Source organism: Harpia harpyja, chromosome 5, assembly GCF_026419915.1.
Source record: "Harpia harpyja isolate bHarHar1 chromosome 5, bHarHar1 primary haplotype, whole genome shotgun sequence".
Lineage (NCBI taxonomy): Eukaryota > Metazoa > Chordata > Aves > Accipitriformes > Accipitridae > Harpia > Harpia harpyja.
This window is the reverse complement of record NC_068944.1, coordinates 34,190,555-34,217,148: the sequence shown is the minus strand read 5'-3', so window position 1 is coordinate 34,217,148 and position 26,594 is coordinate 34,190,555. Positions and strand designations below refer to the sequence as shown.

The 26,594-nt window shown below is 36.7% G+C and overlaps 1 protein-coding gene across 9 annotated transcripts in view; it reads right to left on the bottom strand.

Moving 5' to 3' along the window:
* SNTG1 (syntrophin gamma 1) overlaps positions 1 to 26,594 on the bottom strand; it is a 357,847-nt gene that overhangs the window by 140,411 nt on the left and 190,842 nt on the right. For 6 of the 9 annotated variants that reach the window (XM_052787869.1, XM_052787873.1, XM_052787876.1 and 3 more), the window contains 3 exons: positions 22,502 to 22,636; positions 8,623 to 8,679; positions 1,507 to 1,564 (listed from right to left, as the gene is read on the bottom strand). In XM_052787869.1, coding sequence (XP_052643829.1) covers positions 1,507 to 1,564; positions 8,623 to 8,679; positions 22,502 to 22,636 — 250 coding nt within the window. Of the gene's footprint in view, positions 1 to 1,506; positions 1,565 to 8,622; positions 8,680 to 22,501; positions 22,637 to 26,594 lie in introns of those variants that run through there. The other 3 variants (XM_052787877.1, XM_052787875.1, XM_052787874.1) reach the window with 1 other exon arrangement.

Genomic DNA, 26,594 nt, shown 5'->3' with positions numbered 1-26,594 from the left:
AATGTCACATTCTTGTTTAGAGAGCCAAAGAAAGAGCTGGAGTCAATTGGGAGGAGGACAGAACCAAGCCTGAAGAGTTCTGAGGTACAGGCTCTGGTTCAAACAGTATTCTCTGTATCAAAGAACCCTAGTACAGACACATGGCATGACACTTTCTACACCACAAGACAGTAGTCTCCTACACAAGAGATGTCCCTCAAAACTAGCTCTCTAAAAATCACAGTATTTTTATTGAAAGCAGTAATGGAGATCGTATCTCAGCTAGATATTGAGGTTAGAAATAATGCATCAGCTACTGCAACAAAAAAAATAACAACAAAAATAAAAGAAAACAGTGTGTACTTTTGTGTGCTCAATTAAACTTAGGTCTTTCTTATTTTTCCTGCAGTGTTTAATAGCATTTTAATAGCTAGTGCAGGTAATATATGCCACATTACTATGTATTACATACTTATATGTATACTGAAAAGAACAGAGTCACAAGTATAACTTCTTAAGGTTAACCTTATTGCCTTCCTTAGGGGCTCATTCCATGGCACTCTATAGCCTCCCTACATACAACTTTCACATCTGCCTTTCAGGGTTGGCTTTCAGTTCTCAATACGCTGATTCCCCTATACCTCTCTTTATCTGTGTGGGTGAATAATGTGATTTTTTTTATGCTGGCATATTTTAATTGTGCAGAACCAGCATCCTAGAATTATTGCATTACAGATGGAGGGAAATGCTTCCAAGTTTACGCTTCTGACCTTACACAAATGTACACAAATATACACAAACATAACAGAGATATTAAATACACCATACTAGTACTGATTCACAACCTTCATCTCTCATCATTGTGCACAACATGAGCTGTTTAACCATTATCCTTCTTCCTAGCACATATCATATCATTCCAATAATTTCAAAACATTGCCAGTTAAAAACAATACAGAGATTCAGCACCAGCTCTGCTTGTATTAAAAATAAGTATGGTTAAGACCTTATGCAGTACTAGTTTTGCTTTGTATGAGTTGCTGCAAAGGCTTACAGAGCACAGCATCTAATGCTGAAATAACATATGAGTATTATCAAGGTTCTGCCATGACCCACCCCTGTCTGAGTACTACCCTACTACCCAGTGTAAAAAGACGTGCATTCTCTTTTTGTGTTACCATGCTTTAATGACCAAACATTTGATCTGCTACAGCTTCCTGGCAATAACCATTTGGAAATAAAAGCCACATAATCATTAAATTTTGTTAAACTTGTTAAACATGTTCATTCTTTAAATACCTTCTTATTTCTCACTTAAAAATAATGCTTTACAAGAACTTTAAAAAAAAAATATTCCAAATATAAATTCTGTACTTTTTCAGAGAACAGTTCTGAGGAAGAGAGAGATCATGACACGGAGAGAGAAATGGTACATCAATAGCATTTAACACTTCCTGAAGGATCTCAAGACTTAATGCACCTTGCTTTAAAGAGCATGTCAAAACAGTGTACTAATCTGAAACCCACCTCGTTGTTCTTTGGAAATCTTAGAAATGACCACTGGAATACTATGTTCTGCTCCACCCTGAAAACAGAATACATGGTGATCTCATCAGTCACTAGAAATATCTTTTTGCTTAAAATTATATTTTACCCTTTCTCTAACTGCAGTTTTCAGAGAGACAGAAAATAACTCTGATTCTGCATTTCCTCTTTTTTTTTTTTTTTAAATAAGTGCTTGATTGGGATTAATTCATTATTGTCTCTCATAAAGAAGTTCTTAGTCGCCATCATCAGCTCAGGAAGTGAACTGAATTTTGTTCAAAACTCTACAAGACTTGAAGAGAAAGGACATCAGTTTCTGTGAATTCTGGAGAGCTTAATGTATGAAATCATGTCCTGCCAAAGTAAAATGGCCATCACACTACAATGGCAGCAATGCTGTGACCACTTAAGTTTTCATGCTGGCAAGAAACAGGTAAACAAAATCCCAAGAAAAGCAAGTTTGGACTTTTCATCTCAAAAGCAGCCTTTATTTGTTTCCATCTCTGTCACACAAGCACAAAGAGTGAGTGAAGCAGTGGGATAAGTAACAGGGAACAGAAAAAGAAACATTAAGAAATAGAACAGTAGATGTTCAATAAATGGGGGGAAATAAAGGAAAGCTGGATAGTATTTCAACAGTTCAACAGCAATTCAACGCTGTTGCTTCATTCAGTTTCTCCTGTTGGGACTGGAAATGTTCATGGTGCTTAAGAATAAATTATTAAAAAGAAACCTTAAATAAAAAGGAAACTCAAAGGAAGAGAAAGGCAAATATACACAGAGAGACAAATATTTTTTCTTCTCTAGACAGCATCAAAGTGTAAGCCTGAATATAACGTGTACAAATTCAGATCATCAGAAATGTCAGTCTGCCACACTGTTATGTTGCCTAGGAATCCTGCTTAAGAGTTTGCTTACTCTTCTCTTCAGCAGCCAGGTTTTTCTTTTGTAGCAATGGCTTTCTTAGGTCCAGGCATCCAGTGTCGAGGTGTGGAAAGAACTGACATGGGTATTTTGATGGTCAAAGGAACAGTACATATTCCTTCTTCATGCAATAACCAATTGTTTGAAACTGGACAGACTCCTGCGCTCAACAGCTATTTCTGTCATGGAACAAAGATTAATTTCCTGTGAAATTGTAGAATTTTAAATACGATTAATGTTCCTTCTGCTAGCGGCTATCAATGCAAATGGTCCTAAAACCACAGAGTTTATAGGGATCTCAGTAATATTACAACAATTATATGTCTACAAGAAAAGTTCTATTGGCATTGAACAAGATGAGCGTTGACAAGCACAGAATGTATTGATATTTGTAGCATGGACTGAGTATTCACTCCACAAAGACCATGAGGCTATCTTCATTTCAGTCAGGCTTAGCGATATATTCAGACTAAATAAATTGTAGCATTATAACTTGTTGAATACCTTTCAATGGTTTTCACCAGAGGAACAGCAACAGTAAAAGTTGGCTTCACTTAAGATAATTAGTTCAAGATCACTAAATTTGTAAGACTTAACCTACACCCTCCAGGTTTTTCCTTAGTCTCACGCACATTTAATTTCTTTCAAGTTTTTCAAAGAAACAGAAAGATAATTGTGTCACTTCCCTTCCTAAGCCTCCAATGTTACACAGAGATTGCACTATCCAGGACATTTGAAGCTCAGTGAAGGAGTGTAGGGTTTAAAGCCCAGCGTAGCTAACACAGGTCCTTTTTTCTCAGTAAAATGGCATTCCTCCCTCCTTAGACTCAGTTCTCCAGCAAAGAGGGAAATTACTCTTTTACTAAGTTTACTAATGTTTTACTAAGCCTGCAATACAGACAACATGATTATTCCTCTCTCATTCACTATATCTACCTAAATCCATTCACACTGCAGATCTGAAGAAGCATCCAGTAATGTTCTACTGAAGAAAATTATCTCCTCTCACTGCATCCCAGTCTGGCCGGTATGAAGGATTCCTTTTTAAATTAGTCATAGGAGGTGTTGTCTGCTATTCTAAGAAACAAAAATTCAAAATGGGAAAGAGAAAATAGTTGACCACCTATCTATACCCAGGCATTGTTAGCAATTTGTAGGAAGCTAAAAAAGCTGTATATATTCTGCAACATCTTGTTGAATACTACTTCAGATTGACACTGCAGCCTTGCATCCTGCATCCTCCATACTTGATTCTCTGTCCTGTAGAAGAAAAAGTGTATGTGTGTCAAAATTCTGGTTTTACAGGTTCAGGAGATACTCTACTGAAGAAACCTCTGGGAACAGAGGCCATTTTTCCATCGTTTTAAATTTTCCCTCCCTCTAGTGTGGACATGTAGTTATAACCTCAGACCAGAGGAGGGAACAAAAATATGTCGAGTAATGGTGTTGAAGTCTTAACGGTTCAGACCTCTACCAGACTCTAACACCGATCTTTGTAATGCAAATTTTCTTTGCCATTTTTCCTTAACCAGGCAAGGATGAGCCTGGAATAAAGGCAGCTGCCCACCTGCAGAGGTGGTCCTGCTAGAAGAGTCAGAGGAAGCTCTAATCACTGGCAGCTGTTTGAAGCTCACTGTCCTGGATGTTGGCCATTACTGGTGGGAGGTCACCCGCACCTCCTTTCAAAGTGTCGCATGATACTGTTCTAAAGACTTTTTCTTATCCCAGTTTTTATGTATGAGGTTTTTTTTCTGAAGTTTTAGTCATATGAAAAATAGGGCAACTGAAAATAGTAACTTTTATTGACAAATGCTGGTTTTGTGTTTGCCTCCAAGTATAATAAGAAAATCACTATTCTGTTTTTCTAAGCAGAGAAAGTCTATAAAAAATTAGACCAATTGCTGGATTTTAGCATCCTCAGAGTTAGACAATGTAGGGGACATTTTTATTTCATACTAAAAGTCAACATTGATTCCACTAACAAAAATGGGCCTGTTTGTTTTAGCTTTAAGGTCTAGTGGCACAATATGGCTCATGTTTATGAGGATAAACTATCTTCCCAACTGAAACGAGGTGACTTTATACATGTTGCCTATTGGAAGCAGTCCATATAAAGCTCTGAACTGTGTTCACTAACTGTCTTAGAGAATACTAGTTGGTGTAAGCCAAAACTGTGCCTGGAATCATGCTAGCAATTAAACAATATGGACAATAATGTGCCAATGTTAATTGGCACTTTTAAACTTTTCTTTTGATAGAATAGCACAGCTGGAACCAAAATGCCCCTTCCAAAATGCATTCAACACCAACTTCCACAAGTACACAAGCCTTTAAAGACGAAAAGATAAATTTTTAAACTAAAAGCTAGATGATTCATCTATTACTTGAAGCTTTCTAGCCTTTTTATTTTTTTATTGTTTCAATTTGAAACACAGAGAAAATGTGTTAATAAAAAAAATCACAGAATGAATGAAGAGGAAGAGAATCATATGAGTATGTACCTAAGTGTGAGCAGGACAGCTGCACATGCTTGCTTTAGAGATTTTTTGATCAAGTCAAACTTTGAAAAGTCTAACTGAATCTCAGCAGATCTGTGATGCTGTTCATCATTTAAAAAGAATGATCAAAACAGAGGCAGGAAAATGGCACTGTACAGTGTCCTGGTAGCCAGGAGTCAGACTGTAACTGCAAACCTTAATTTATTTAATGAACTATCAATTTTATTGCCTAATTCCGCAAGAACACTACACTCCAATTATTGAGAAACATGATGTTCTTTCAGAAGTCATACACTTAGCAGCTTCTTGTGTCAAATCTCTGCATCTCAAACTTGTCGGAGATGTGATAAATGACTGAAATACTACAATACACTTAACAATTTCTACATCTAAATCCATGGCTATTCCTTCACGCACAGAGGTTTATTACTGAGGGTTCTAAAGGGGCTTCAGAAATTAGAAAATAATTCCTTCTGAAGAGTGGAAAACAGATCCATTCTGCTTCAAATTCAATCACACTTTTACTGTTAACTTCAGTAAAATGAAGTACAGCAAAACACAAAACAGGGGTTTTTTTGTTCTTTCAAACCTTTAAAGAGTGGATTATAAGCAATTTTTTAAAGGGCTTAAGTTCAGATCTTGTGTAAAAATCAATCTCACAAGCAGGTTTTTTTAAGCAGTTAGTTGAATCTCTGATTATTACAAATATATTTGGAGCACCCACATTATAACACAAAAGAAGAGAGTTCCCCTTGTAAAGAAGCCACCAAAAGATAACCACAGTTTCATTTTGGAATTATTAACATTTTGATCTTCTCCTCTTCAGGGAAAAAAAAAAAAAAATTCCAAGGGTCCAGAATACTTAAGGTGGGATGAGACACTTCCAGAATTTACTCAAGAGAAAGTTAAAAGGTGACTTGATCATGTGAGATTTCTGATAGCAAATGGGTGCTTAAGTTAGCAGAAAAAAGGCATGATAATGCCCTAGAGCTGAATGCCAAAACTAGACAAATGCATATCAAACCACAAGCAAATATTTTAAAGTGAGGGTCATTAATCACTGTACTGCTATAACTCACACCTCAGATAAACTGCATTCTCTGATACACACCACTATCAGAAAGTCCTCAGATAACCCCCTTCTTTAAATAATCTGAGTGTAGCAAGACAACAGGAACCACTGTAGTACATGGGGTTGTGTGAGATAGTTACTGAAACAAGGAGGAAAGGCCTCAGTCTTCCTCACTCCTGCGGGGTGACTTGTAGAACTCTACTTTAAGGCACTATTACAAAATAATTACTTTTCTATTTAAAATTAATAATAAATATAAGTCCTTTATTAAAGTTCAGGAATATTCCAAAACAAATCAAAGTAACAAACTGTTATTCATCTGCAAGAGGAAGCATACCAGGATTGAACACTGCCGTTTAAAACAGAAAACTGGCACTTTTCACAATATTTGGAACTGACATTGACACTTCATGGCATACCTAAAAAGTCCATTTCAGTGAGTATTCATAAAGTTTGCCTACCAAACTACAAAAACCATTACTTTAAGTTCCAGTTCTAAGTTGTTTCTTACTAGTAGCTTAAAATGATAATAGCAGATTATATTCATTAAGTATTTGTTTTGTGTTAGTTATTCAATTACTTGTCAATCTTTCTTTTTGAGAATGTAGGATTGCTAATAAAGGGATCTAGCACAAGAGGTCCCACATTCATTGATTTTTAACAATAAATCATTAAAAAAAATAATAAAATCATACTGTTTGATACACATCGACAGAATATCCCAGACCATAGAATTCTACTCACCATTTTCGTTACCTAATCTACACCATCCAATAAGTTTGAGTTTCCATTGCTGAAAGAGATTTCTTTTCTATTTAATGACATTTGTTGAAGGGACTCCATCACCTGACTGTTAGTTATTCCAAAAATTAAAAGAAATTGTCTATTCACATCCGAATTTATGTAGCTCCACCTTTCCACTACTTAGATTAATTTTGACCAAAATATCTATTCAATAAATTAAACCTAGAAAATACATTTAAATAAAATAATTTAATTTAAAGCCTTTATTTGTAAATTCTATTGCAGTTGCTCCTAATACACTTGATACAGTTTTTTATTATTTTTTTCTATTGAAATTGGTTCTTAATTAAAAAAAAAAAAAGATAAATTCCCTTCTAGGTGGAATTCACAATCTAAATCTATTTTGGTACTTTTAAATACTCTTGCAACTTCGAAGAATTTTCTCCAGAACAATGGATATCTTGCTCTAAAAATTTAAGAGTATCTTGCTCCACTAATTTAAGAAAGACCATTGCATATTCACTATTTAATTTATATTTCTCAATGATATTTAATTTTATACAATGTACCTGATACTTAAAAAATGTGATCTTGAACTTGTCAACAATTTTAATTCTGAAAGACAACCCATTGTAAGATATAACTAAAAAATCAATTTTAGTGACTCTTGATGAGATTTGCTCTCCAAACCTCAAAAGTCCTTACTGTAACCAGTTCTTTCCTAGCACCAGGTAAATAAACCCTCATTTACCCATATACTTGATTTTACACTGACACGCATTACTTCTATCGTTATTCAGTGAACTGTAACCTATAAAGATGTTGGACAAAAATAACTTGTGTGCTGTTGACTAAACTCATGAGAAGCTTTGGCCACAAGACAGCAATTAGTTTGCCTTGAATAGAGGTCTTTAGTGGGTCAACGAGATAACAGCAAGTGTACCAAGACATATTTTAAGAACTAGTATTTCTATTCAGCAAAATTCTTATCAATGACAACACAAATGCACATTAATCCCTCTTCTGAGTCACTTCTTATAAGGTCAGTACTAGCAGATGTTCACAGGGAAGTCTATACTTTCACTTTATATGCATAATTTAAGCCTCTCTGCATTCATGTGAAGTACACTTCACTTTTTCCATTGCTATCTTGAGACTGAGGACTGCTGTGTTTGGAAGATAAAATTAATGTTGTGTTGTCTACACTGAGATTCAAAGCTAAGGTAAGGTTTTCAAAATCATAGATTACAATGCCAAAACGATTAACCCTTCCTCCCTTTCCTCATCCCTCCCTCCCTCCCTCAAAAAGGATCACCTACACTTACATATGTTCTTAAATCTTACTGAAGAAAGCAAAAATATGGTAGCATGATAAATCACTGCCTTTGCTTGATCTACAGCAAAATAAACAATATGAGAAAGCAATAACACTTTCTGTCCTACTAACGAATTGCAGTGAATTAATGTGATATTCTTTGTAGGAGAACTGATGATGAATTTATTGGCTGTTCCACGTGCCTGCCACTGTAATTTAGCATTCATTAATAACCACTTAAACTAGAATGCTATTGAACAAAGTACAGTCTGTGCAGTTGGAAACACTTTTCAACTCTCATATCAAATCTTACTACAGAGTTGCTCAGCTTGAATCTTAAGGGAATGATCTTTCCATTGCATTCCATTCCATAGGGCAGTGTAGTTGCTGGTTGCCTACAGTGACAGTATCTAACATCCTAGAATATGTTCGGTCTCATTTCTAGTCCTCTAGAATACAGTTTGTCCTCATTAAAAGTAACATTAACTATATACAAAGACATTTTTTGTCTAAGGTGGAATAATAGACCAAAAAAATAATCCTACCTTTATACTTAATCCAAATCCTCCTACAGTCTGTCTTCTAATTGTTACTGTTCTTTCCTGGGAAAAACAAACAAACAAACAAACAAACAAAAAACCAAACCCATAAGTTTTGTTAGATTTAATGTTTTCTGCCATAACATCTATATTCACACTTCAATAAGTTGTTTCTGTGCTTCCATCCTACATTGATTTTTCTTGTTTTAATAAACTTGTGAGTTTCTGAATGCAAAAATCCCATGAAACCTATGCTGCAGAAGAAAAAGACAAAGTCTGGAAGAAAAGCAGAGGTCCTGTCTCAGACAAAAATTCAGTTGTTCAATTCATACCATACTAGCAAGTTCTGCAATGCATTAAGAACAGAACTGTAGCGTTTAACAGTTAGTGCACAACACATGCATTTCAGAGATCTTAACCTCTACTAGTCCTAAATTGGTCCCATATGCAGATTGAGCACTACATACTGAAGTACATAAACTGCACTCTTGTAGCACATTTTCCAACTTAGTTTCATCCAAAAGGAATACAGCTTGTGTACTCCAAGACCACTCAGTGATGTGAACCAAAGCATGATAAGTGCACATGAAATTAATTTCAAAACACAGTCCTGATCCAAATTAAAAAACTAATACAAACACAGCCACTGTTGACCTCAGAGCTATGGTTTAAAAACAGTAACCAGTGATTTAAAGGCTGTTGTTACAGACAGAATTATTTAAAGCAGCTCTTTTTTTTTCCTTTTATTGCTCATCCTAAAATTTGTTCTGTAAAAACTGTAGGCTAGTATCTGTGTTAGATATGCACATTTCCAAAAAAAGACTTTTTTTTTTCATCTGTCTTGTTGACTTTATTCCCAAAGATCATTTAGAATTAGTCAATTTGGTTAGCAGTAAAAATTCTCAGCAGCAGGTATACCTACCGTATGTTCAGATACAAATATATGGAATATATAGATATTTTAATGCTCTCTACATGTGGTCTAGATTTTATACTCATTTCATTATATATATATATTGCATAGCATAAGTCTGTATATATTTTTTATCTATATATGTTCATATTTTTCAGCACAATCAGCATAGATTGCCAGTGTCAGTCAGATTTGAATAAGTCTCTCATCAGAAACATACCAGTGACAGACAGGATGAAGTATCTACAGAGCTATTTTTCCCTCCTTACTTCACACACAGAAAAGAAAAGAAAGGATGTAGGGCTACCACATAAGAGTTTTGGAAAACTGATATTGCTGAATTTGGGGGGAAATCCAGTTGCCTTCTTTTTTTTTTCACATTTGTGACAAATATGAATTGTGGAACTGCAGAAAAAGCAAGCATAAACTAGTCCGATGCTTTGGATGGCAAGACAAAATGGATTGCCTAAAATGAGACTTCCCATTTTTTTATTTAGGCTAATGCTTGTAAATCTAAGAAAGAGGTATATAATTTTGCTGTTAAATGGCCAAATATTTCAATTAATTTTTTTAACATTTGAAATGCATGAAAAAAATACTCTTACATTTGTAACCCATAAATGAATGCATAGCATCGCAATAGAGGAATATATGGCTATCCTGTTTCATCCATGTTCTTCTGTGCTGTTCAGAGGGACAAGAAGAGCCTTCCCAGCTCTCAGCTCACACCCTGTAGGAAGGAACTTTCATAATGAAGTTCCCAGAAACTGGGTTCAGTCCACAAAGTTATTTCACTTCAGGCAACAAACTGTACTTAGAAAACCTTTTTTCTGCCAGGAGGTTTCAGCAGCAGGTAACGCTGCAGACAATATATTCAGGGTAAACCAGTATAGGCCACAGTCTGATGTGTGGTCTAAGCTGAGTTTACACAAATGACCATGAAACTCTCAGCTGTGGCTCCACTGGTAGCTGTATTTTTCCTGTTAACTCCACATCATTTCCAGCTCCAGCTTGTCTTGAACACCTAGTTAAGAACAGAAGCTTGACTTGTACACACTAGTCAATACATTCTAGTATTTTTGTTATACATGCTCAAATCAAATAAAAAATACTTGTGTTACCTAAGATGTTGAAAATTAGCAACCTTTTAATAAACTGGCTTGATAGAATTACATTAACCATGAATGCAATACAGAATATCAAATTTTACAATTAAATTTAAAATGAAGTAGTATGCTCAGTGAAAAACATACATCTTCATTAAAATTTGTCGTTTATGATACGTCAGGGGTCACTGAAAAGTTTAAATAGTGGCATCTGAATATATTTGAAGCTGGACCTATGCTTTCAAAAAGCCTAATAGAAAGCTGTTCTGCAGAATATTTCTATCCTTGTTGCTGTCTGTCTTAGCACAACACACACACAAGTACCCGTATAAAACAGTCAATAAAATACTTTTTCTGGTTTTCACTCAAGCTAAGGCAGAGTCAAGCCAGCCCTGAAAACACGTGATTTGGGGTCTTTGGTGAGTTCACCAGTGCTGCCTGACAGGAAGCTAGAAACATTTTACACTGATGTCTAGCACACTTCAGAAATACTTTGCTAGCATAGCAGGTTACTAAATAGGGAAAATTGTGTAAAAGTAAGCAAAGGGAACAGAAAAATGTCAAGCAACTGTAATTTTCCAGCACAACATAACTTATCAGAGTTTCGGGTTTGTGTAGTAGGGTTTTGGTAGCGGGGGAGGGGGCTGCAGGGCTGGCTCCTGTGAGAAGCTGCTAGAAGCTTCCCCGGCTCCAAGTCGGACCCGCCTCTGGCCCAGGCTGAGCCCATCAGTGACGGTAGTAGCACCTCTGGGAGAGAGATTTAAGAAGGGGACCCTGCAGTGAGTAGGGGGATTGGAATGTGAGAGGAACCCCTCTGCAGACACCGAGGTCAGTGAGGAAGGAGGGGGAGGAGGTGCGCCGGAGGAGGGGATGCCCCTGCAGCCCGTGGTGAGACGGCAGGCTGTCCCCCTCCAGCCCATGGAGGGGAGCAGGGGAGCAGATGCCCACCTGCAGCCCAGGGAGGAGCCCACGCTGGAGCAGGTGGATGCCCCCGAAGATGGCCCTGACTCCATGGGAAAACCCGCAATGGAGCAGTTTGTGACTAAAGGAATGCAGCCCACGGAAGGGACCCATGCCGGAGAAGTTTGTGGAGAACTGTCTCCCGTGGGAGGGACCCCACGCTGGAGCAGGGGACGAGTGAGGAGTCCTTCCCCTGAGGAGGAAGGAGCAGCAGAGACAACGTGTGATGAACTGACCCCAACCCCCATTCCCCATCTCCCTGTGCCACTGAGGAGAGGAGGTAGAGAAAACCAGGAGTGAAGTTGAGCCGGGAAGTGGGGGGGGTGGGTGGGGTGGGAAGGTGTTTTAAGATTTGGTTTTACTTCTTATTATCCTTGTTTTGATTTCATTTGTAGTAAATTAAATTGATTTTGTTTTTTCCCCAGGTTGAGTCTGTCTTTTGCCCATGACCATAATTGGTGAATGATCCCTCCCTGTCCTTGTCTCGACCCATGAGCATTTCCTTATTTTTCTCCTCCTCATCCCAATGGGGCCAGTGGGGGAGAAGTGAGTGAGTGGCTTCGTGGTGCTTTGTAGCCAGCTGGGCTTAAAACACAACACTCTGGTATTTTTTTCTAAGTTCTTTTCTATCTATCTCAATTGAGAGTAGATATTAAATATTTCAGGTCTGGATTGTTAGTGAACTTTAAAAACATACTGCAAACTAGATCCACTCTAGTGATGTGTTATGTGTAGTGAAGGCATTGCATTGTATTTAACCTAGGCTAATTCAACACACTTCTCAGTCTTTCTTACAATAAAGAAATACTACTTTGGTGTATCTTAAGTGTAAAGATTTACATACTCTTCACAGCATGATAGCTAACAATTACAAACATGTAAACAATTAATGATCTTCAAAAATACAAATCAGAATTACATACGAGTTATACGTTTCATTAGTAAACCATTAATAATCCCCTAGTCTGCAACTGCAAACCTCACATAAACAATATAGTGAAACAGCTTTTCCAGAACTGTCAGAAGCGTCGCACATTTCATACACCGGAATTTTGGCTTAGGATCAGACACCAGCTCTCACCAGCTCCTCTTTTTTCACCCAGAAGTTTAGAAGAAAAATAATACGACTCATCTAACCAAAGTTAATCCATCTAAAACTGAGCCATTGGTCAAGGCAAGTTTTCTCCCATAATCAGTAAAGAAAAATAAATACATTCAATCCAGGTGAGTCAAAGCAGGTGCCCAAGTTAGCTGATAATCATCATCTATGTCCTCCATTGAGTATAGAGCCAGGACATCAAATTTAACTTTGGAAAGACTAATCCCTCCCTTTAGAGTTGCAAACTAACTTGAATAAGTATTTTGATGGTAAATACCAGCTTTGAAATGTTTTGCTAGAAAACCGTTTTATCTGAGGAAGTTTTTCTTTGTGACTTGCATGATTTGCATGTGACTTTTTGTACGTGACTCACAAAAACTCCTGTATTGGGTCTGGCTGAGATGGAGTTAATTTTCCCCATAGCAGCCCTCATAGTCCTGTGCTTGCATCTGTAGCTAGAAAAGCATTGATAACGCACCAGTGTTTTGGCTACTGCTGAGCAGTGCTCACACAGCATCATGGCTGTCTCCAACACTCCCCCCTCACCAGCAGACTGGGGGTAGACAAGATCTTGGGAGGGGACATAGCCAGGACAGCTGACCCAAACTGACCAAAGGGATATTCCATACCATGTGACATCTGCTCAGCAATAAAAGCTAAGTAAAGGGAGGAGGAAGTGGGGGGGCATTCATTATTTACATTTGTCTTCCGAAGCAACTATTACACATACTGAAGCCCTGCTTCCCAGGAAGTGGCCGGACATCGCCTGCTGATGGGAAGTAGAGAGTAAGATCTTTTGTTTTCCTTTGCTTTCGTGCGTGATGTTTGCTTTCGCTTTATTAAACTGTCCGTATCTCAACCCACGAACCTGTCATTATATTTTCTCTCCCCTGTCCAACTGAGGAGGGGGAGTGATAGAGCAGCTTTGGTGGGCACCTGGCATCCAGCCAGGGTCAACCTACCACAAACCCAAACCAAGCTTCATTTTCAGTGCCATCGTCAACCAAGGTGAACTGAATAAACCTTGTCTACAAAGCACTATATTTTAATGTAAAATAATATTTTTAATATAATGATTAATACAATAAAGAAGTTTGACCAGCACACTGAAGCAAATTATTTTGTTCTGATGCCTTTAATTCGCATTTCAAATGAACAATAACAATAATGAAATGCTTTTCACTGGTCTAATAGCTTTAAGCTCTTAAAATGCTTTACAATTATTCATTAATAAAATATGGCGACAGCTCTGGAAGGCAACACATTTTGTACCAGGAAAGAAGTGCACTGAGTATCCTGATTGACCATTTATGCTGTTCCAGATTAAATATAGTGCTGCTCCACTGATTCCAACTATCTGCTTAAAATGAAATCCAACTAAAAATCGGTGTCAACTGTAGATTTGTTGATTAATATTTTACTTAGTTTCGCTTTCCCCTCTATTTGCACAGGGTAGTATTCTATGATTGAATTTGCAATGGTTTTGAAAATTCCAAAAGCAACTTCATCTCCAAGTTTACAAAATAAAGCTTGATTCTGATGAAAATCTACTTCAATACCAAGACTATACAAAATGTTGTGTGAGCTTGTAATTCCATTATCACATTTGTTATCTATATTACACTAAAAAGAGGGAAAGTTGTTGCTCCTAGGATCCTTAAATGCAAGATTCAGAGCAGTGCTTTAGAAGCTGCTTCCTGGAACAGAACAAAAGTAGTTATCATTTTATTGAAAAACTCAAAGCTGTTGCCAAGCTGTCAGCATTTTCCGTGCCTCTAACTCAGAAAATTCCTCATCCACACATATGTTCATTGACTGGAAAGGAGAGCTAAGAGTTTTGCCAAAAAAATTCTTCCTCAGAGCTATGCAGTGAAACAGAAGCAATGTTTTGTAGGCTTTCATTAAAGAAGTATTAAAATTTCTCCTTAAAATCCAGATGATTTTCCTGAGATCACTGATGGCATCTTAAATGAGATTAGAAGTGAAGAATGACCATGTGAGCACACAGCAACAGTAAATAGTCAGGAAAGGAAAACATAGTATCCTATGTAATCTTTAACTATTTACATTTAGTCAAGAGTTAATGTTATTTTTAACAGTTAAGTCTTAGGGCACAGTAAAGATTCAAATATTTCATACTGACTGGTACATGATGTAAAAGAAAGTTAATAACTGCTTAAGTGACTCTTAACAATAATGATTAATTAGTAGTACTTTCAAATTATTTATTCTGTATAATATAAACCAGTAACCTAATGTGATCTCTATGAAAGCAGTCAAATAATAGTTGAACAAAAGAACAAAGAAGCTTCAAAACTCTTCATAAAACTGAGTTAACAGCATGTGAAACTCCAATATTCCATTACTCAACCTTTTTACTAGGTTATAAATATTACATTTTCAGTTTGGGACACTGGTGTGTCTAGTTATTCATCTTACAAGAGTAAAGGTATGAAGAATTCATTTGTCTAGGTCTAGACAGAAAACAAGACCTCTCTTTTCACAGCAGATAGAACAGACACCAAGGTACTATACATGGAAAAAAGCTGAATGGGTGCAGAACAAAACAGTAGGTGGGAAAAGGGGAACGCACGTGGAGAGGAATCTATAATAGCACAGTGACTTGGAAAAAATGTAGGGAAAAAAAGGACGAAAATGTTAGAATGTATTTTTTAAAATGTAATAATGAAATCTAAAGATATAAACAATACATTGGCAGCGATTTCATAGATCAACCTGCTAACATTTGATGCCGTAATATCTTCAAGGCCACACTCTGATGTAGTTGATCAGCTATTAGTAATGCCACTACATTTTGAAATAAGAAAATGTCATAAGAATTTTTTTTTCATTGAATTATTTCATACATTTTCAAGAAGGGAGATTTTATATCCTCTTTTTGGTAATGCTTTGCTCTTTCTTACTGGCATTTTTTTGGATTAATTGACATGAGCAGTCAAACTTTACACTCATTCTGAGTGTAAAGGACACAGGGTACAGGTCAGTCACATATCCAATTTGAATTAATAGTGTTAACAACGTTTGCCAGCAGACTTGCTCATCTGCTAACAACTTCCATCGTGTGACATTCAAAGCTTGTCTCCTTATTTCAGTTCCTCACGCAACTGGAAAAGGTTGGCAGTTCGGGGTGGCGGCAGAATGCCTGGTCAGCTGGAAATTCCCTTCCTCTGCAGCCGTGCTGGAGACTGAGGACAGTAAATGCAGCTGTGTTGTGTAGACGGTTAACACTGACTGGAAAGAGCAAGAGCACTTGACCCTTTGCTTGTTCACACTTCAAAATGTTCCCAGTCCTACAGCATATGCCTAAAAGCAGAAACATTCGCCTAAATATCTACTTGTAAAAATTCTACTCCTAGGATTGATTTATTTCAAAAGTACTGCATTTCTTAATATACAAATAAAAGAGAAAAAACCCACAACCCCAAAGTCAGTATGGATCTGAATTCCCACTAGGCTGGGTAATGAACACTCTCTGTAGTTCTGTGATAGCTATAGTTTCCAGCTACTGCCTCACATCATACACTGCCATTGATCAATGCTTTGGGTTCTCCAAGTGTTTTCTGGTTTGCAATATTTTTCATTTTTGTGGGGAAAAAACCTTCAAATGAGAAAAAGCTATTCTGCTCTTTCGAATTTGGCTTTACAAATGGCAGTCCTGTGTTTGAACATCAGTAGATTGCTATGCTTTTTAAGTAGCTGCAGGAAAATAAGCTGTCTTAGGTTGCCCCTAATAATCACATTTACATCTGTCAGTTCTGAGTTGTCACTTAAAAGCTGTCCAGATTGGCAGGGAAAAAAAAAGTTACAACCATCTGATAGATATTTGACGACTTCTGTGAAAAAAATGGATTCACTTCACTGAATAGCTGACAGATACCAACATGATAAAAAAAAAAATCACCATTCTTACTGGTAGCTTTGTGAAGGTAACAAGAATGGAAAGTGCTTGAAAGGTGACCTATCTGTTCACATTTTTGCAATTCTCTCCAGGACAGGGAGTTTCACTTTGGCACCGTTCATACTATTCAATCACACATCAAAATCAAAATAGTAAATAAATACAGAAATAAATACAATACAGAAAATAAATCAAACCCATATGTTTATTATTTCAAGCTTTTCACTTTTTTCTTCATTTATTTTTCTACTCATTAACATTGCTAATGTTAATTGAACTTGTTTTACCTGTATCAAAAAAGAAAACTTTAAACTCTCAAAAGAGAATGATCCAATGTAACAGATTTAAAATTCACTCTCAGGAAGTCTCCAAAACTCTAAAATGTGCAAGCAAGGGAAATGTAATAACTTCATCTGACTGCTCAGGCAAGTCACGATTAAGTGATATGTTCTGAATTTAAACTTACACTTAAAAATTAATAATACCTTTATCATTTAGTTTAAAAAAAATCAGAAAAAACATGCTATTGTGCAAAGTTTAGAAGCTGAAAAACTACCTCTAAAGCAACTTTTTTTTTGTAGTACCATATGGGCTTTGTATAAAGTTATAAGTCTTTCAACACAGTTCATTTCACAATAGCAAAAGGACAACTTTAAAAGTGTGATATAGTATGTTCTTATCTTTACCGAAAAAAAAGAAGAAAGATTGTGTGATTAATAATGCCAGAAATCAGGTCTGACTACAGTTCAACAATTTAAGTCAGTGTTACTTTCTGACCTTGGAAAAGGTGTTTATTGATGAAGGTTTTTTTCTCTATCAGAAAACCAATTACCGTCTATAGGTTACATTCAGATACATTTGTATCAACCTCAATTAAATCCTTGGACAAATGCCATACTACTCAGAGAGCTGTTGCTCTGTAAATTCAGAAAAATGTGCATTCACTTTTTACTAGTACTGAAATTAGCATGATCTTCACATCAATCTCCCCAAAAGATCCTTAATTAAAAAAAATGCTAAAAGAAATTATTAATGTTTAATTAAATAATGCATTACTACACAGCAGCATAGAATTACTACTTGAAAGAAATGAGAATCATCTGTGTGTTATCACCAGGTGAGTTAGCAGTATTTTGGAAAATCTATGACTCTTTAACAGAACCTGTAAGAAAATTTTGTAAAAATGCAAACTCTCCTGATAGCTGAACTTAGCAATTTGCGAGCTGCTCAGTTTATTTTCAGTCTTTTTAGAAAAACAGTAGCTGATTCAAATCATCCATCTTGTCAGATGGTACACTGTAATATCCTTGGTTTATGGATCTCACATGCACATACACTCTATTAGAAAAATTTCTAAGTACGATTAGCAAACAAATAACATTTATTAAAGAAAAGAAGAAAAAAACCCCACAGCTCCCTAGACAGATAAACTACTTTTCTTGATAAACACAATAATCCTTTTACTTGAATTTCAGGTGTTCATGAAAGGTGATAGAAATTGTGAGGATTAACTCTAAAATAAAAATTTTGACTCCGGAATTGCAAAGATTAAAACTTTTCCTAGGAATAAATCTACTGAAGAGTCATATTTCAGATCAGACACACCATATCTTAGGCTATCCCCCCTCCCATCATAATTTTCAGCAAGGTCAGTATTAGGCTACCCTTGTTAGTCCAGGCTATTGACCTATATGTCTAAAAAGACTGGGAGTTGCCTTATTGCATGTTGTCATCTGGAACACCGTATAGCAAACTTTTGTGAGTATAATTTCTTCTAATTCAAGAAATATGTTTAAAAAGAAATACAAAATAAAGATCTTCCATACTTCTGCCATCAATACTGATGAAGTTCCTACATGGTTTAATTCAGCTGTTTTCAGACATTTCTTTTTCAGGTGAAAAGAGTAAAAATCCTAACTCTTCTCTACCACAATAAACTGTCATAGATTTACGACAAATATAATTATAAGTAAGCTGTCTGTTAGCAATACCACAATTACGGAAAAATATTTTGTGAGGGTCCAGTACTTTAGGGGAGAAAAAAGTGTACCTGACCTAACAGTCACTTGTCTTATCTTCCAATATTCCCACAGAGAGACTCATGGGTATCTTCAGAACACAAACTACTTCAACTCTGGCACACACTTCCCATAGCATAAAGCCTCTCTATGGGCAAGGATTTAATCTGAATTAGTAAAGACACTGCCTTCTAGGCTTTGAGTTTCACAAAATGTTGTCATCTCACTTTTGGTCATTTGCACTGGAGTTCAAATCTAAGTCAGATATCCACTAGCAGCATAATGCAGCACCCACTATATTTCTGTCCCTTGGAAAGTCTTCAAAAGCAAGTCTTTCTTGTTGCACTCATAAATAAATCTCTGTAATACTTACTGATATAACTGATGCTCAAATTTAGGTCTAATCCATGATCACTTGAATGTTCTTTGATGCTGTATGGAACTGCTACAGGTACAATTGTTGCAGGACCCTCACTAACACTATCATTTTGTTCAGCCTACTAAAGAAACAGATGATTTCTTTTTTAGTGTTTAACACTGTTTACGTTGCTTATAATCTTTTATGCATTTTATTTTCTTACTCCAAAGTGTACACAATGAAAAAAGAAACAAAGTTCCTTTGCATCTCCAGTTCTGGGAAACTAGAACTGTTTTCCACCAAAAAGGAAGTGTTCTAAATTAAGAACTAGGTCCTTATCCCATGTACTCACATTAAGCAGCACCTCATTCCTAAGGAGCCATTGATTTCATTTAGATTATTCTGCAGGATGCAGATCAGGATACTGCTGGAACGTTAAGTGCCTGTTTAAAGTCTGTCCTACACAGAGGAGCATGCAAATTGATTCAGACCCAACAAATAGAAGAGATACTGTTCTGAACTGGAAACATAGTAATAGCCTTTCCTTCTTCAACAGTGTAGAAGTAATTAAGCAAAAAATTTATAATCAAATTATTTGAAGACTATTTATTAAAACAGATGAAAAAGAACTTTTACTGTAGCTACTTGTCTGTAAAATTTAACAATGCTATTGTTCCTCAGTTACAAATTTTATTTTTATTCTTTAGAGTTTATTCTATGAGGCATTCAATGTCAGTTGCTAATGAAAGCACTTGCTCTTCGTCTGTAGAATGCGTGTAAAAGAAAAATAGATGTGGTCAGTCATCTAGAATGACAGAAAGAACAAAATAAAACCAACCAAGCAAAGTAAAAGATAAGAAAAACAAACAAAAAAGAAACCTAAAAAATCAGGAATAAAAATGAGGAAAAAAATGAAAAAAAAAAAAAACAGGAAGCCTGTGGGACTTGTCTGACCATGCTATACAAGCAAAGCACGTGATTCCAGATGATTTAAATGATCTGTGACAAAAGGGCAGTTAACTGTCTGTGAAATGCCAATCATCCTTAGTTGGAATGAACCTACTGATTCAAGACCTAGTCTTAATCCCAGAGGAAATCAGGGTAAAGTGCTCAAAAGTCACTAGCCTAACAATGAGACTTCCAAGAGAAAAGAAACTCCTCATCACCACATGAATATCAATCAGTTAATGAGTTATGCATTCAATATGCAAATAAGATAGGGGGAGTGTAATTGGTGAAGCAAATCATCCACTGTTTTCTACAGTGCCGCTGCAAAACTAAACAGGGCAAAACTGTAAGATAAAGCCTTGCTGTAAAATGGAAAAAAATTAAATATGCATTTCACAAAGACGTTTAAATAACAAGTTCAGCAAAAGTAATAGATATTATGGCACAATAATGAAAGTCGTATTTCTGAGTGATAAAATCTTTTAATAAATAATGCCAGAATGGGGTTGGTGGAGTAACGGTGCCACAGTGTCTGTTGGTAATTGAGCAACTATATGTTGTGGTTTAACCCCAGCCAGCAACTAAGCACCACGCAGCCGCTCACTCACTCCCCGCCCCCACCCAGTGAGATGGGGGAGAAAATTGGGAAAAGAAGTAAAACTCGTGGGTTGAGATAAGAACGGTTTAATAGAACCGAAAAAAAGAAACTAATAATGATAATGATAACACTAATAAAATGACAACAGTAATAATAAAAAGATTGGAATGTACAAATGATGCGCAGTGCAATTGCTCACCACCCGCCGACCGACACCCAGCCAGTCCCCAAGCGGCGATTCCCCGCCCCCACTTCCCAGTTCCTATACTAAATGGGACGTCCCATGGCATGGAATACCCCATTGGCCACTTTGGGTCAGGTGCCCTGGCTGTGTCCTGTGCCAACTTCTTGTGCCCCTCCAGCTTTCTCGCTGGCTGGGCTTGAGAAGCTGAAAAATCCTTGACTTTAGTCTAAACACTACTGAGCAACAACTGAAAACATCAGTGTTATCAACATTCTTCTCATACTGAACTCAAAACATAGCACCGTACCAGCTACTAGGAAGACAACAAACTCTATCCCAGCTGAAACCAGGACACTATAGCCTGAGCTTGAACTCATAATTTCTTTCTATCTGGGCTGCTAGATGTCCTGCATGTTGGGGAACAGTACAGTCTGATCGGTAAAAGGAGCATCTATATCCCATATAAAGCACACAGACCTGTATTAGTAAGTTGTATTTGTACAGCATGAAACTGTCAAAAGCTAATGTCAGATTTGTCATGCAAATAAAACCAGCCTTTATGGAGACAGTGTAGACAGTGTGTTCCTCTTGTTTCAGAGAAAAATTCAGAACCATTCACCTCGAGATGTTCATAATGGTGAGACGGATTCTCCTATACATTTTTCATTAATCTTCCACACCGTTAGCACTGCTAACATTCTACCAATTTATTTTTGGTTTCTGCTTTGTGTCTTTTTATTGTACTTGTATTTAGAGAAACAGGGATGTGGCAACAGCAGCAATTAATTAATAAAACAGCCAGACATAATAGCAATCACATAACATTTGCATAAACAGATATTACACTCCTATGCCTCACAAGATTTAACGTGAAATCCTATGATAATTTTATTTAGCTCAAAGGGAGAGCAGAATGTTTATGATAGTTTCCCATAAATCTTAAAAATATCTCTACAAAATACAATTACAGTATCTATAAAAATGTCTATAGAAATGAATAGTAAATGGTTTCTATTATTTTTTTTAGCTATCTTCTAGAATTAAATAAAAACTTAGCATTACAATAGTTCCAAAACCTACAATATTATTCTATGTAACATTTTATAGGTCTTCCAAATAATTGTCTACAAAGCTCAGTTTCTTATCCACAAAATTCAGTATGATGCTTAAATAAGAAATCTGACACATCATGTAAAAACAGTAGTACATAAATCACACTATTACACTGTTCCAGCTGAAGTCCATCTTTATTAACATAACGTGCTGGTAAAACTAGTGACCCTCGCAGTGTGGACTGGCAGTATGCATGAAGTCTGGTGTTGTGCTACCATATGAAGCAACCAAAGCAACAGAGGATAGCAGACAATTCCTCTACCAGCAAAGCCCTGCCGTAACAGTTACCCATCAACTGTCTTATCAACTCCACAGACAATACTCAGATATGTAAGTACATTGAGGTATCTGCAAAAATCACTGCTTGTGTCATTCCTATCGCATTCAGTGGCTCCAATATTCAAGGGTGAGTGCAGAGAAACAATACTGTAGTCATGCATATAACTTATTCATTATCTTATTGCTGCTTCTAAGGTGAGTATTGCTAAGAACTACTCTCAGAAGATAATGTATTGAAATACCCTTAGTGTTAATGGTATAAAATGAAATATCAAACTGTGGGAGTAAATGCATACACATGTGTGTGTGCGCGCACGTGCATATAAATACACACAGGATATTTTTGCTTTCTATAAAGTACATCTTAAAGAAAAAATAAAAACTACTTACACCAGAATAGAAAGGCTCACCAGACACACAGATCACATCCTGCTCCTGGATCATCAAAATATCTTTGGCTAAGTGCAGTCGCACTTTGAAAGGCTCCTGGTTACCATCCTGCAGCAAACAAATCCCTGTCTTTGTCTTCAAAGGAAGGAATAAAGAAAAAAAGTTTTCTCAGTTAGCACTTTGCATTGCTAGAAGTGGTATTTTGAAACAGAATAGCTGAGATATAGGTACAGTTACCATAAATACGTCAACAAATATCCAAAACTATTACCAGTAATCACTGTATTTATTTACTGTGCTCAGACTACAAGGGAACGATGGTTATAGCAGTAACTAGTGAAGGCAGATTTTGCAATAATAAGGTGCTACTCTGCCCATGATGAATTTGTGAAACTCCTTTCAAATTGCTTCAGAGCAGCTGTGCTCTTACGTTCCATCTTTGTATTAAATGACGACAACTCCCTTGGACATGAAATACAAGCTGATGTTCCACATATTACACCAATTTTGACACAGAAATACATAAAATAACACCTCCAAACTAGCCAGATGTGAGGACTGACAGCCTACATGAACCTGCTGTGGGCTTTTTCTGACCTGTGAGCCCAACACTGACCTAAGTTTTTATGTTCCTTTTCAAATCAGGATGCTGAAGTTAAAAGTAAGAGAAAAGAGATCAAAGAATGCAGCTCCCTCTAGTAACTTACTTCTTGCTCCACTTCTGTATTTTACATTTATGGTTAGAGATGAGGAATTCTGTAGGATTCTTCAATATACAATAAGTGACTTTTCAACAATTTCTAACAGTGTCTTTGTGGTAGTACCTGTTTGTGCTACTTTTGGGGGCTTTATACATAAGAAGTTTGAGCAGTGAAAAAGTCGGCACATGTAAAGCACCTGCAGTACTTAACAATTTTTCCCTTAAGGCTGTGTTGAAAATAGCACTCTTTGTAACACTTCATAAATGGACAAAAGTCATGTTAGTATGAGAAATTTGCTTACAATCTAAAAATTTAGCCTTACAACATGTAATTTACCAGTATTAGATACCTATACCTATTTGCATAGATACTGATATATATGTATGCACATATGTATCTCAGAAGAAAATTCATATATAAAATGTATTTAAAATCTTGGACTCATCAGCAGCAATAATAAAACTTCCATTGTCTTCATTCAGGTCAGATTTCAATCCACTGTCTGTAAAAAGTTGGCTTGAGAAGAGATCAAGGAAACAAAAGTCTTGCTGTGAACTTTTAACTGCCAAGGTTGACCCAGCTGAATCTGAGGGCTCTTTCTCAGACAGGTTTAAAAGAAGATTTGGAAGATCTCCCCATAACGTGCTCTGATATCTTACATCCACAGCATGGAGAGAACAAACACAAATACGGAACTGACAGTAAGCAACTGGCAGAAGAAAAGTTTAAGTTGCTCTCAAGAGGCTTTGAAAGAGGTGGAAAGGTCGAGGACAACCTCTAAATAGCCCTATATAATGTTCTCCACTAACAAACTGTTCTGTCACTTCTGCTCCATGCTCAACACTCAAACTGAGGAAATTGTTTTCCCTTGGACACCGGTAGCAAATGTGTCTAACTAACTCAGCCATAACTTTGAAAGTGGCTCTGACGTTGTATTTATTCTTTTTAAACTAAGAAGAAGAAAAAATTAAGAGTTCCACACACTGAACTCACACTGAGGTCAGTGGAAGCTCTGGTCAGAAGACATCATACAGCCTTGTTCTAATATTTAGGTGTCTTTTTTTTAAACAGGATGATATAGAAACAAATCAAGTAAATGGATCATGAAAGGAGTTAGGTTTTCAGTACCACTGAAAAATTCTCTCTCATATCATACATAAAATGTTACATTAAAAGAAACACAATATAAAATAGTTAAATTCCCCTGGTCCTCTCCTTATAACTTCTGCTTTACAGACTAAGATGACTCCTTTTCCCATGGAGTTGTGAAGTAAGCAGTAAGTGACAATGAAAATTGAACAAAGTTGGCTGTAAATAACTATGGTCAAATAAAAGGGGCTAGCATACAAATGTCTACCACTTATAAAATGCCTTTCTCCTGCAGAAAAGTTTGCAGACATGCCTTTCCTCCTCCCTGGATAACTGGCAATGGAATAAATTCTGCCTCTGATACACTGATGATAGTAACTCTGCCTTACTTGACTACATGTTTCTGATTTGGTCAATAACCCTAGAAAATCTCCAAAGAGTCTTTCTGCAAAAGCTGAGGGGCTTCTTTCTGGGAATCAGAGGCATATAACCATAGCAGACACAATTAGCCATTAGAATAAAATTAAAATTCAGGCTGGTTTCTAAATGCATGTGGGCTGAGCTTATTCAGTCTGAACAAGGAAAAGCTTGGAAACAGCAAAATATTTTGGCCCTTGAATAGATTGATTGCACACACTCAGGGATCTTTTTTACATCAGACAGTTTAAAATGTAATGAACCACTTTACTGTTGTTGGGCTTTATGAAAGCTGGTTTATGATACAGTTCAAAATTAAATCTTCAATTATACTACCTCCTTTCCTCTCCTACCTGAAAGCAGCATTAACAACCATGTAACAGAGAAGAATGTACTTCAGTTTCATTAGATAAGCTCAAGAGAAGTCCTTGAGAACAAAGACTGGAATTTAATTATTTCACTATGTTTCATTTTTGTCCGCTGAATTTCTTTTTTCTTCTCTCCTCTGCCCCCTTCAAAGCACCCAGTAAACTGAATTGAATAAAGATATGAGCTTCTGCATCCTTATCCAGAGCTGGAACTTAGGGAAGACATCCTGTATATATGTTTTCATGTAAATTACTGTGCACATCATCATTTTTCATTCATATGGCCCCAGTAAAATTATTTGGTTGGAGAGAGATCATCTGACTAGCCTATACCCCTGCCATCTCTTACATTTGAAGAGCTTAGATGGTGTGCATATATGTGTGTGGATGAGGTGTGGGGGTGCAGGGTTGTGGCCGATGTTGGCTTTTGTTCCCGTCACTAATTTTTAAGAGATTCCGTGAGAGAGTATGCGAAAATTTTCCCTTCAAGCCTTCTACATTTCACTGGCACAGGGCTCTTCCCTACCCCTGACTTACAGCAATAAAACAGCATACAGCATGTCAGGCAAGCTACTGTAACTGTCAGTGTGAGGTCATGCAAGGCACCCTCTTGTGCTCAAATGTATGATAAACTGCATCGCCTTACAGCAGACATGGATAGAGAAAATAGCCCAGCTGATAACAGTTTGTTAAGCCAATACACCTTGACTGTACGTTTGAGCCAAAATTGCCAGGAACATTGCCCTGCTTACTTTTATACCATCCTACTTTCTTCATCCTATTTCTAGAGTTCAGCACCTGTTGTAAAGAGGGCAAGAAAACTGAGTGTTTAAAGTTGCACATGTTTATGAAGTAGATGAGGTAGGCTAAGGAATAGATATGGAAGCAATATACAGTGGTGAAAGAATGAGTTTCCAAATGGGAAAGGAGTCAGTGATTTCAAGCAAAAGCAGTGATGAAGGAAGGTAGCAGTACCTAAGTGACAGATGCAGTGAATGTTGCACCTGCACAGTACTGCCTATGTCATCTCATTCTACGCCCTTTTAAGCTGAGTTAGACAAGAACACTGATGCAGCAAGAGCTGATGTCCTTGGCAGGAGTTAAGAAACTGCCTACTGTTCCTGAACTAATATAACTACAAGAGGAGCTGCAAACTGATCCCTCTTTGCTTTGCCACGCCACCCTGTGTTGAACTTTCTGCTTCAGATCAATATCAGAGAACAGTATAGGTTGGCAGACCCCTCAAGGCAGACTGCTTCTACAAAGAATATGGTCACACTCAAATCATTACTAGCAACAACGCAGTGAAAAAAGACCTTTTAAAAATCTTTTTCCATTATACCCTGACTTACAGCACATTGTCCATTTTGGGTGTGTATAAGATCTGGCCCTAATAGCTTTCCTAAAAGGAATTTAGAAACACTTACATACCATAAACGGCTTGGTGCAATATATATGGCCTTCACAAATATTTAAGAATTAATTTCAGAGGAAATACAAAGGAAAACTACAGTTTAT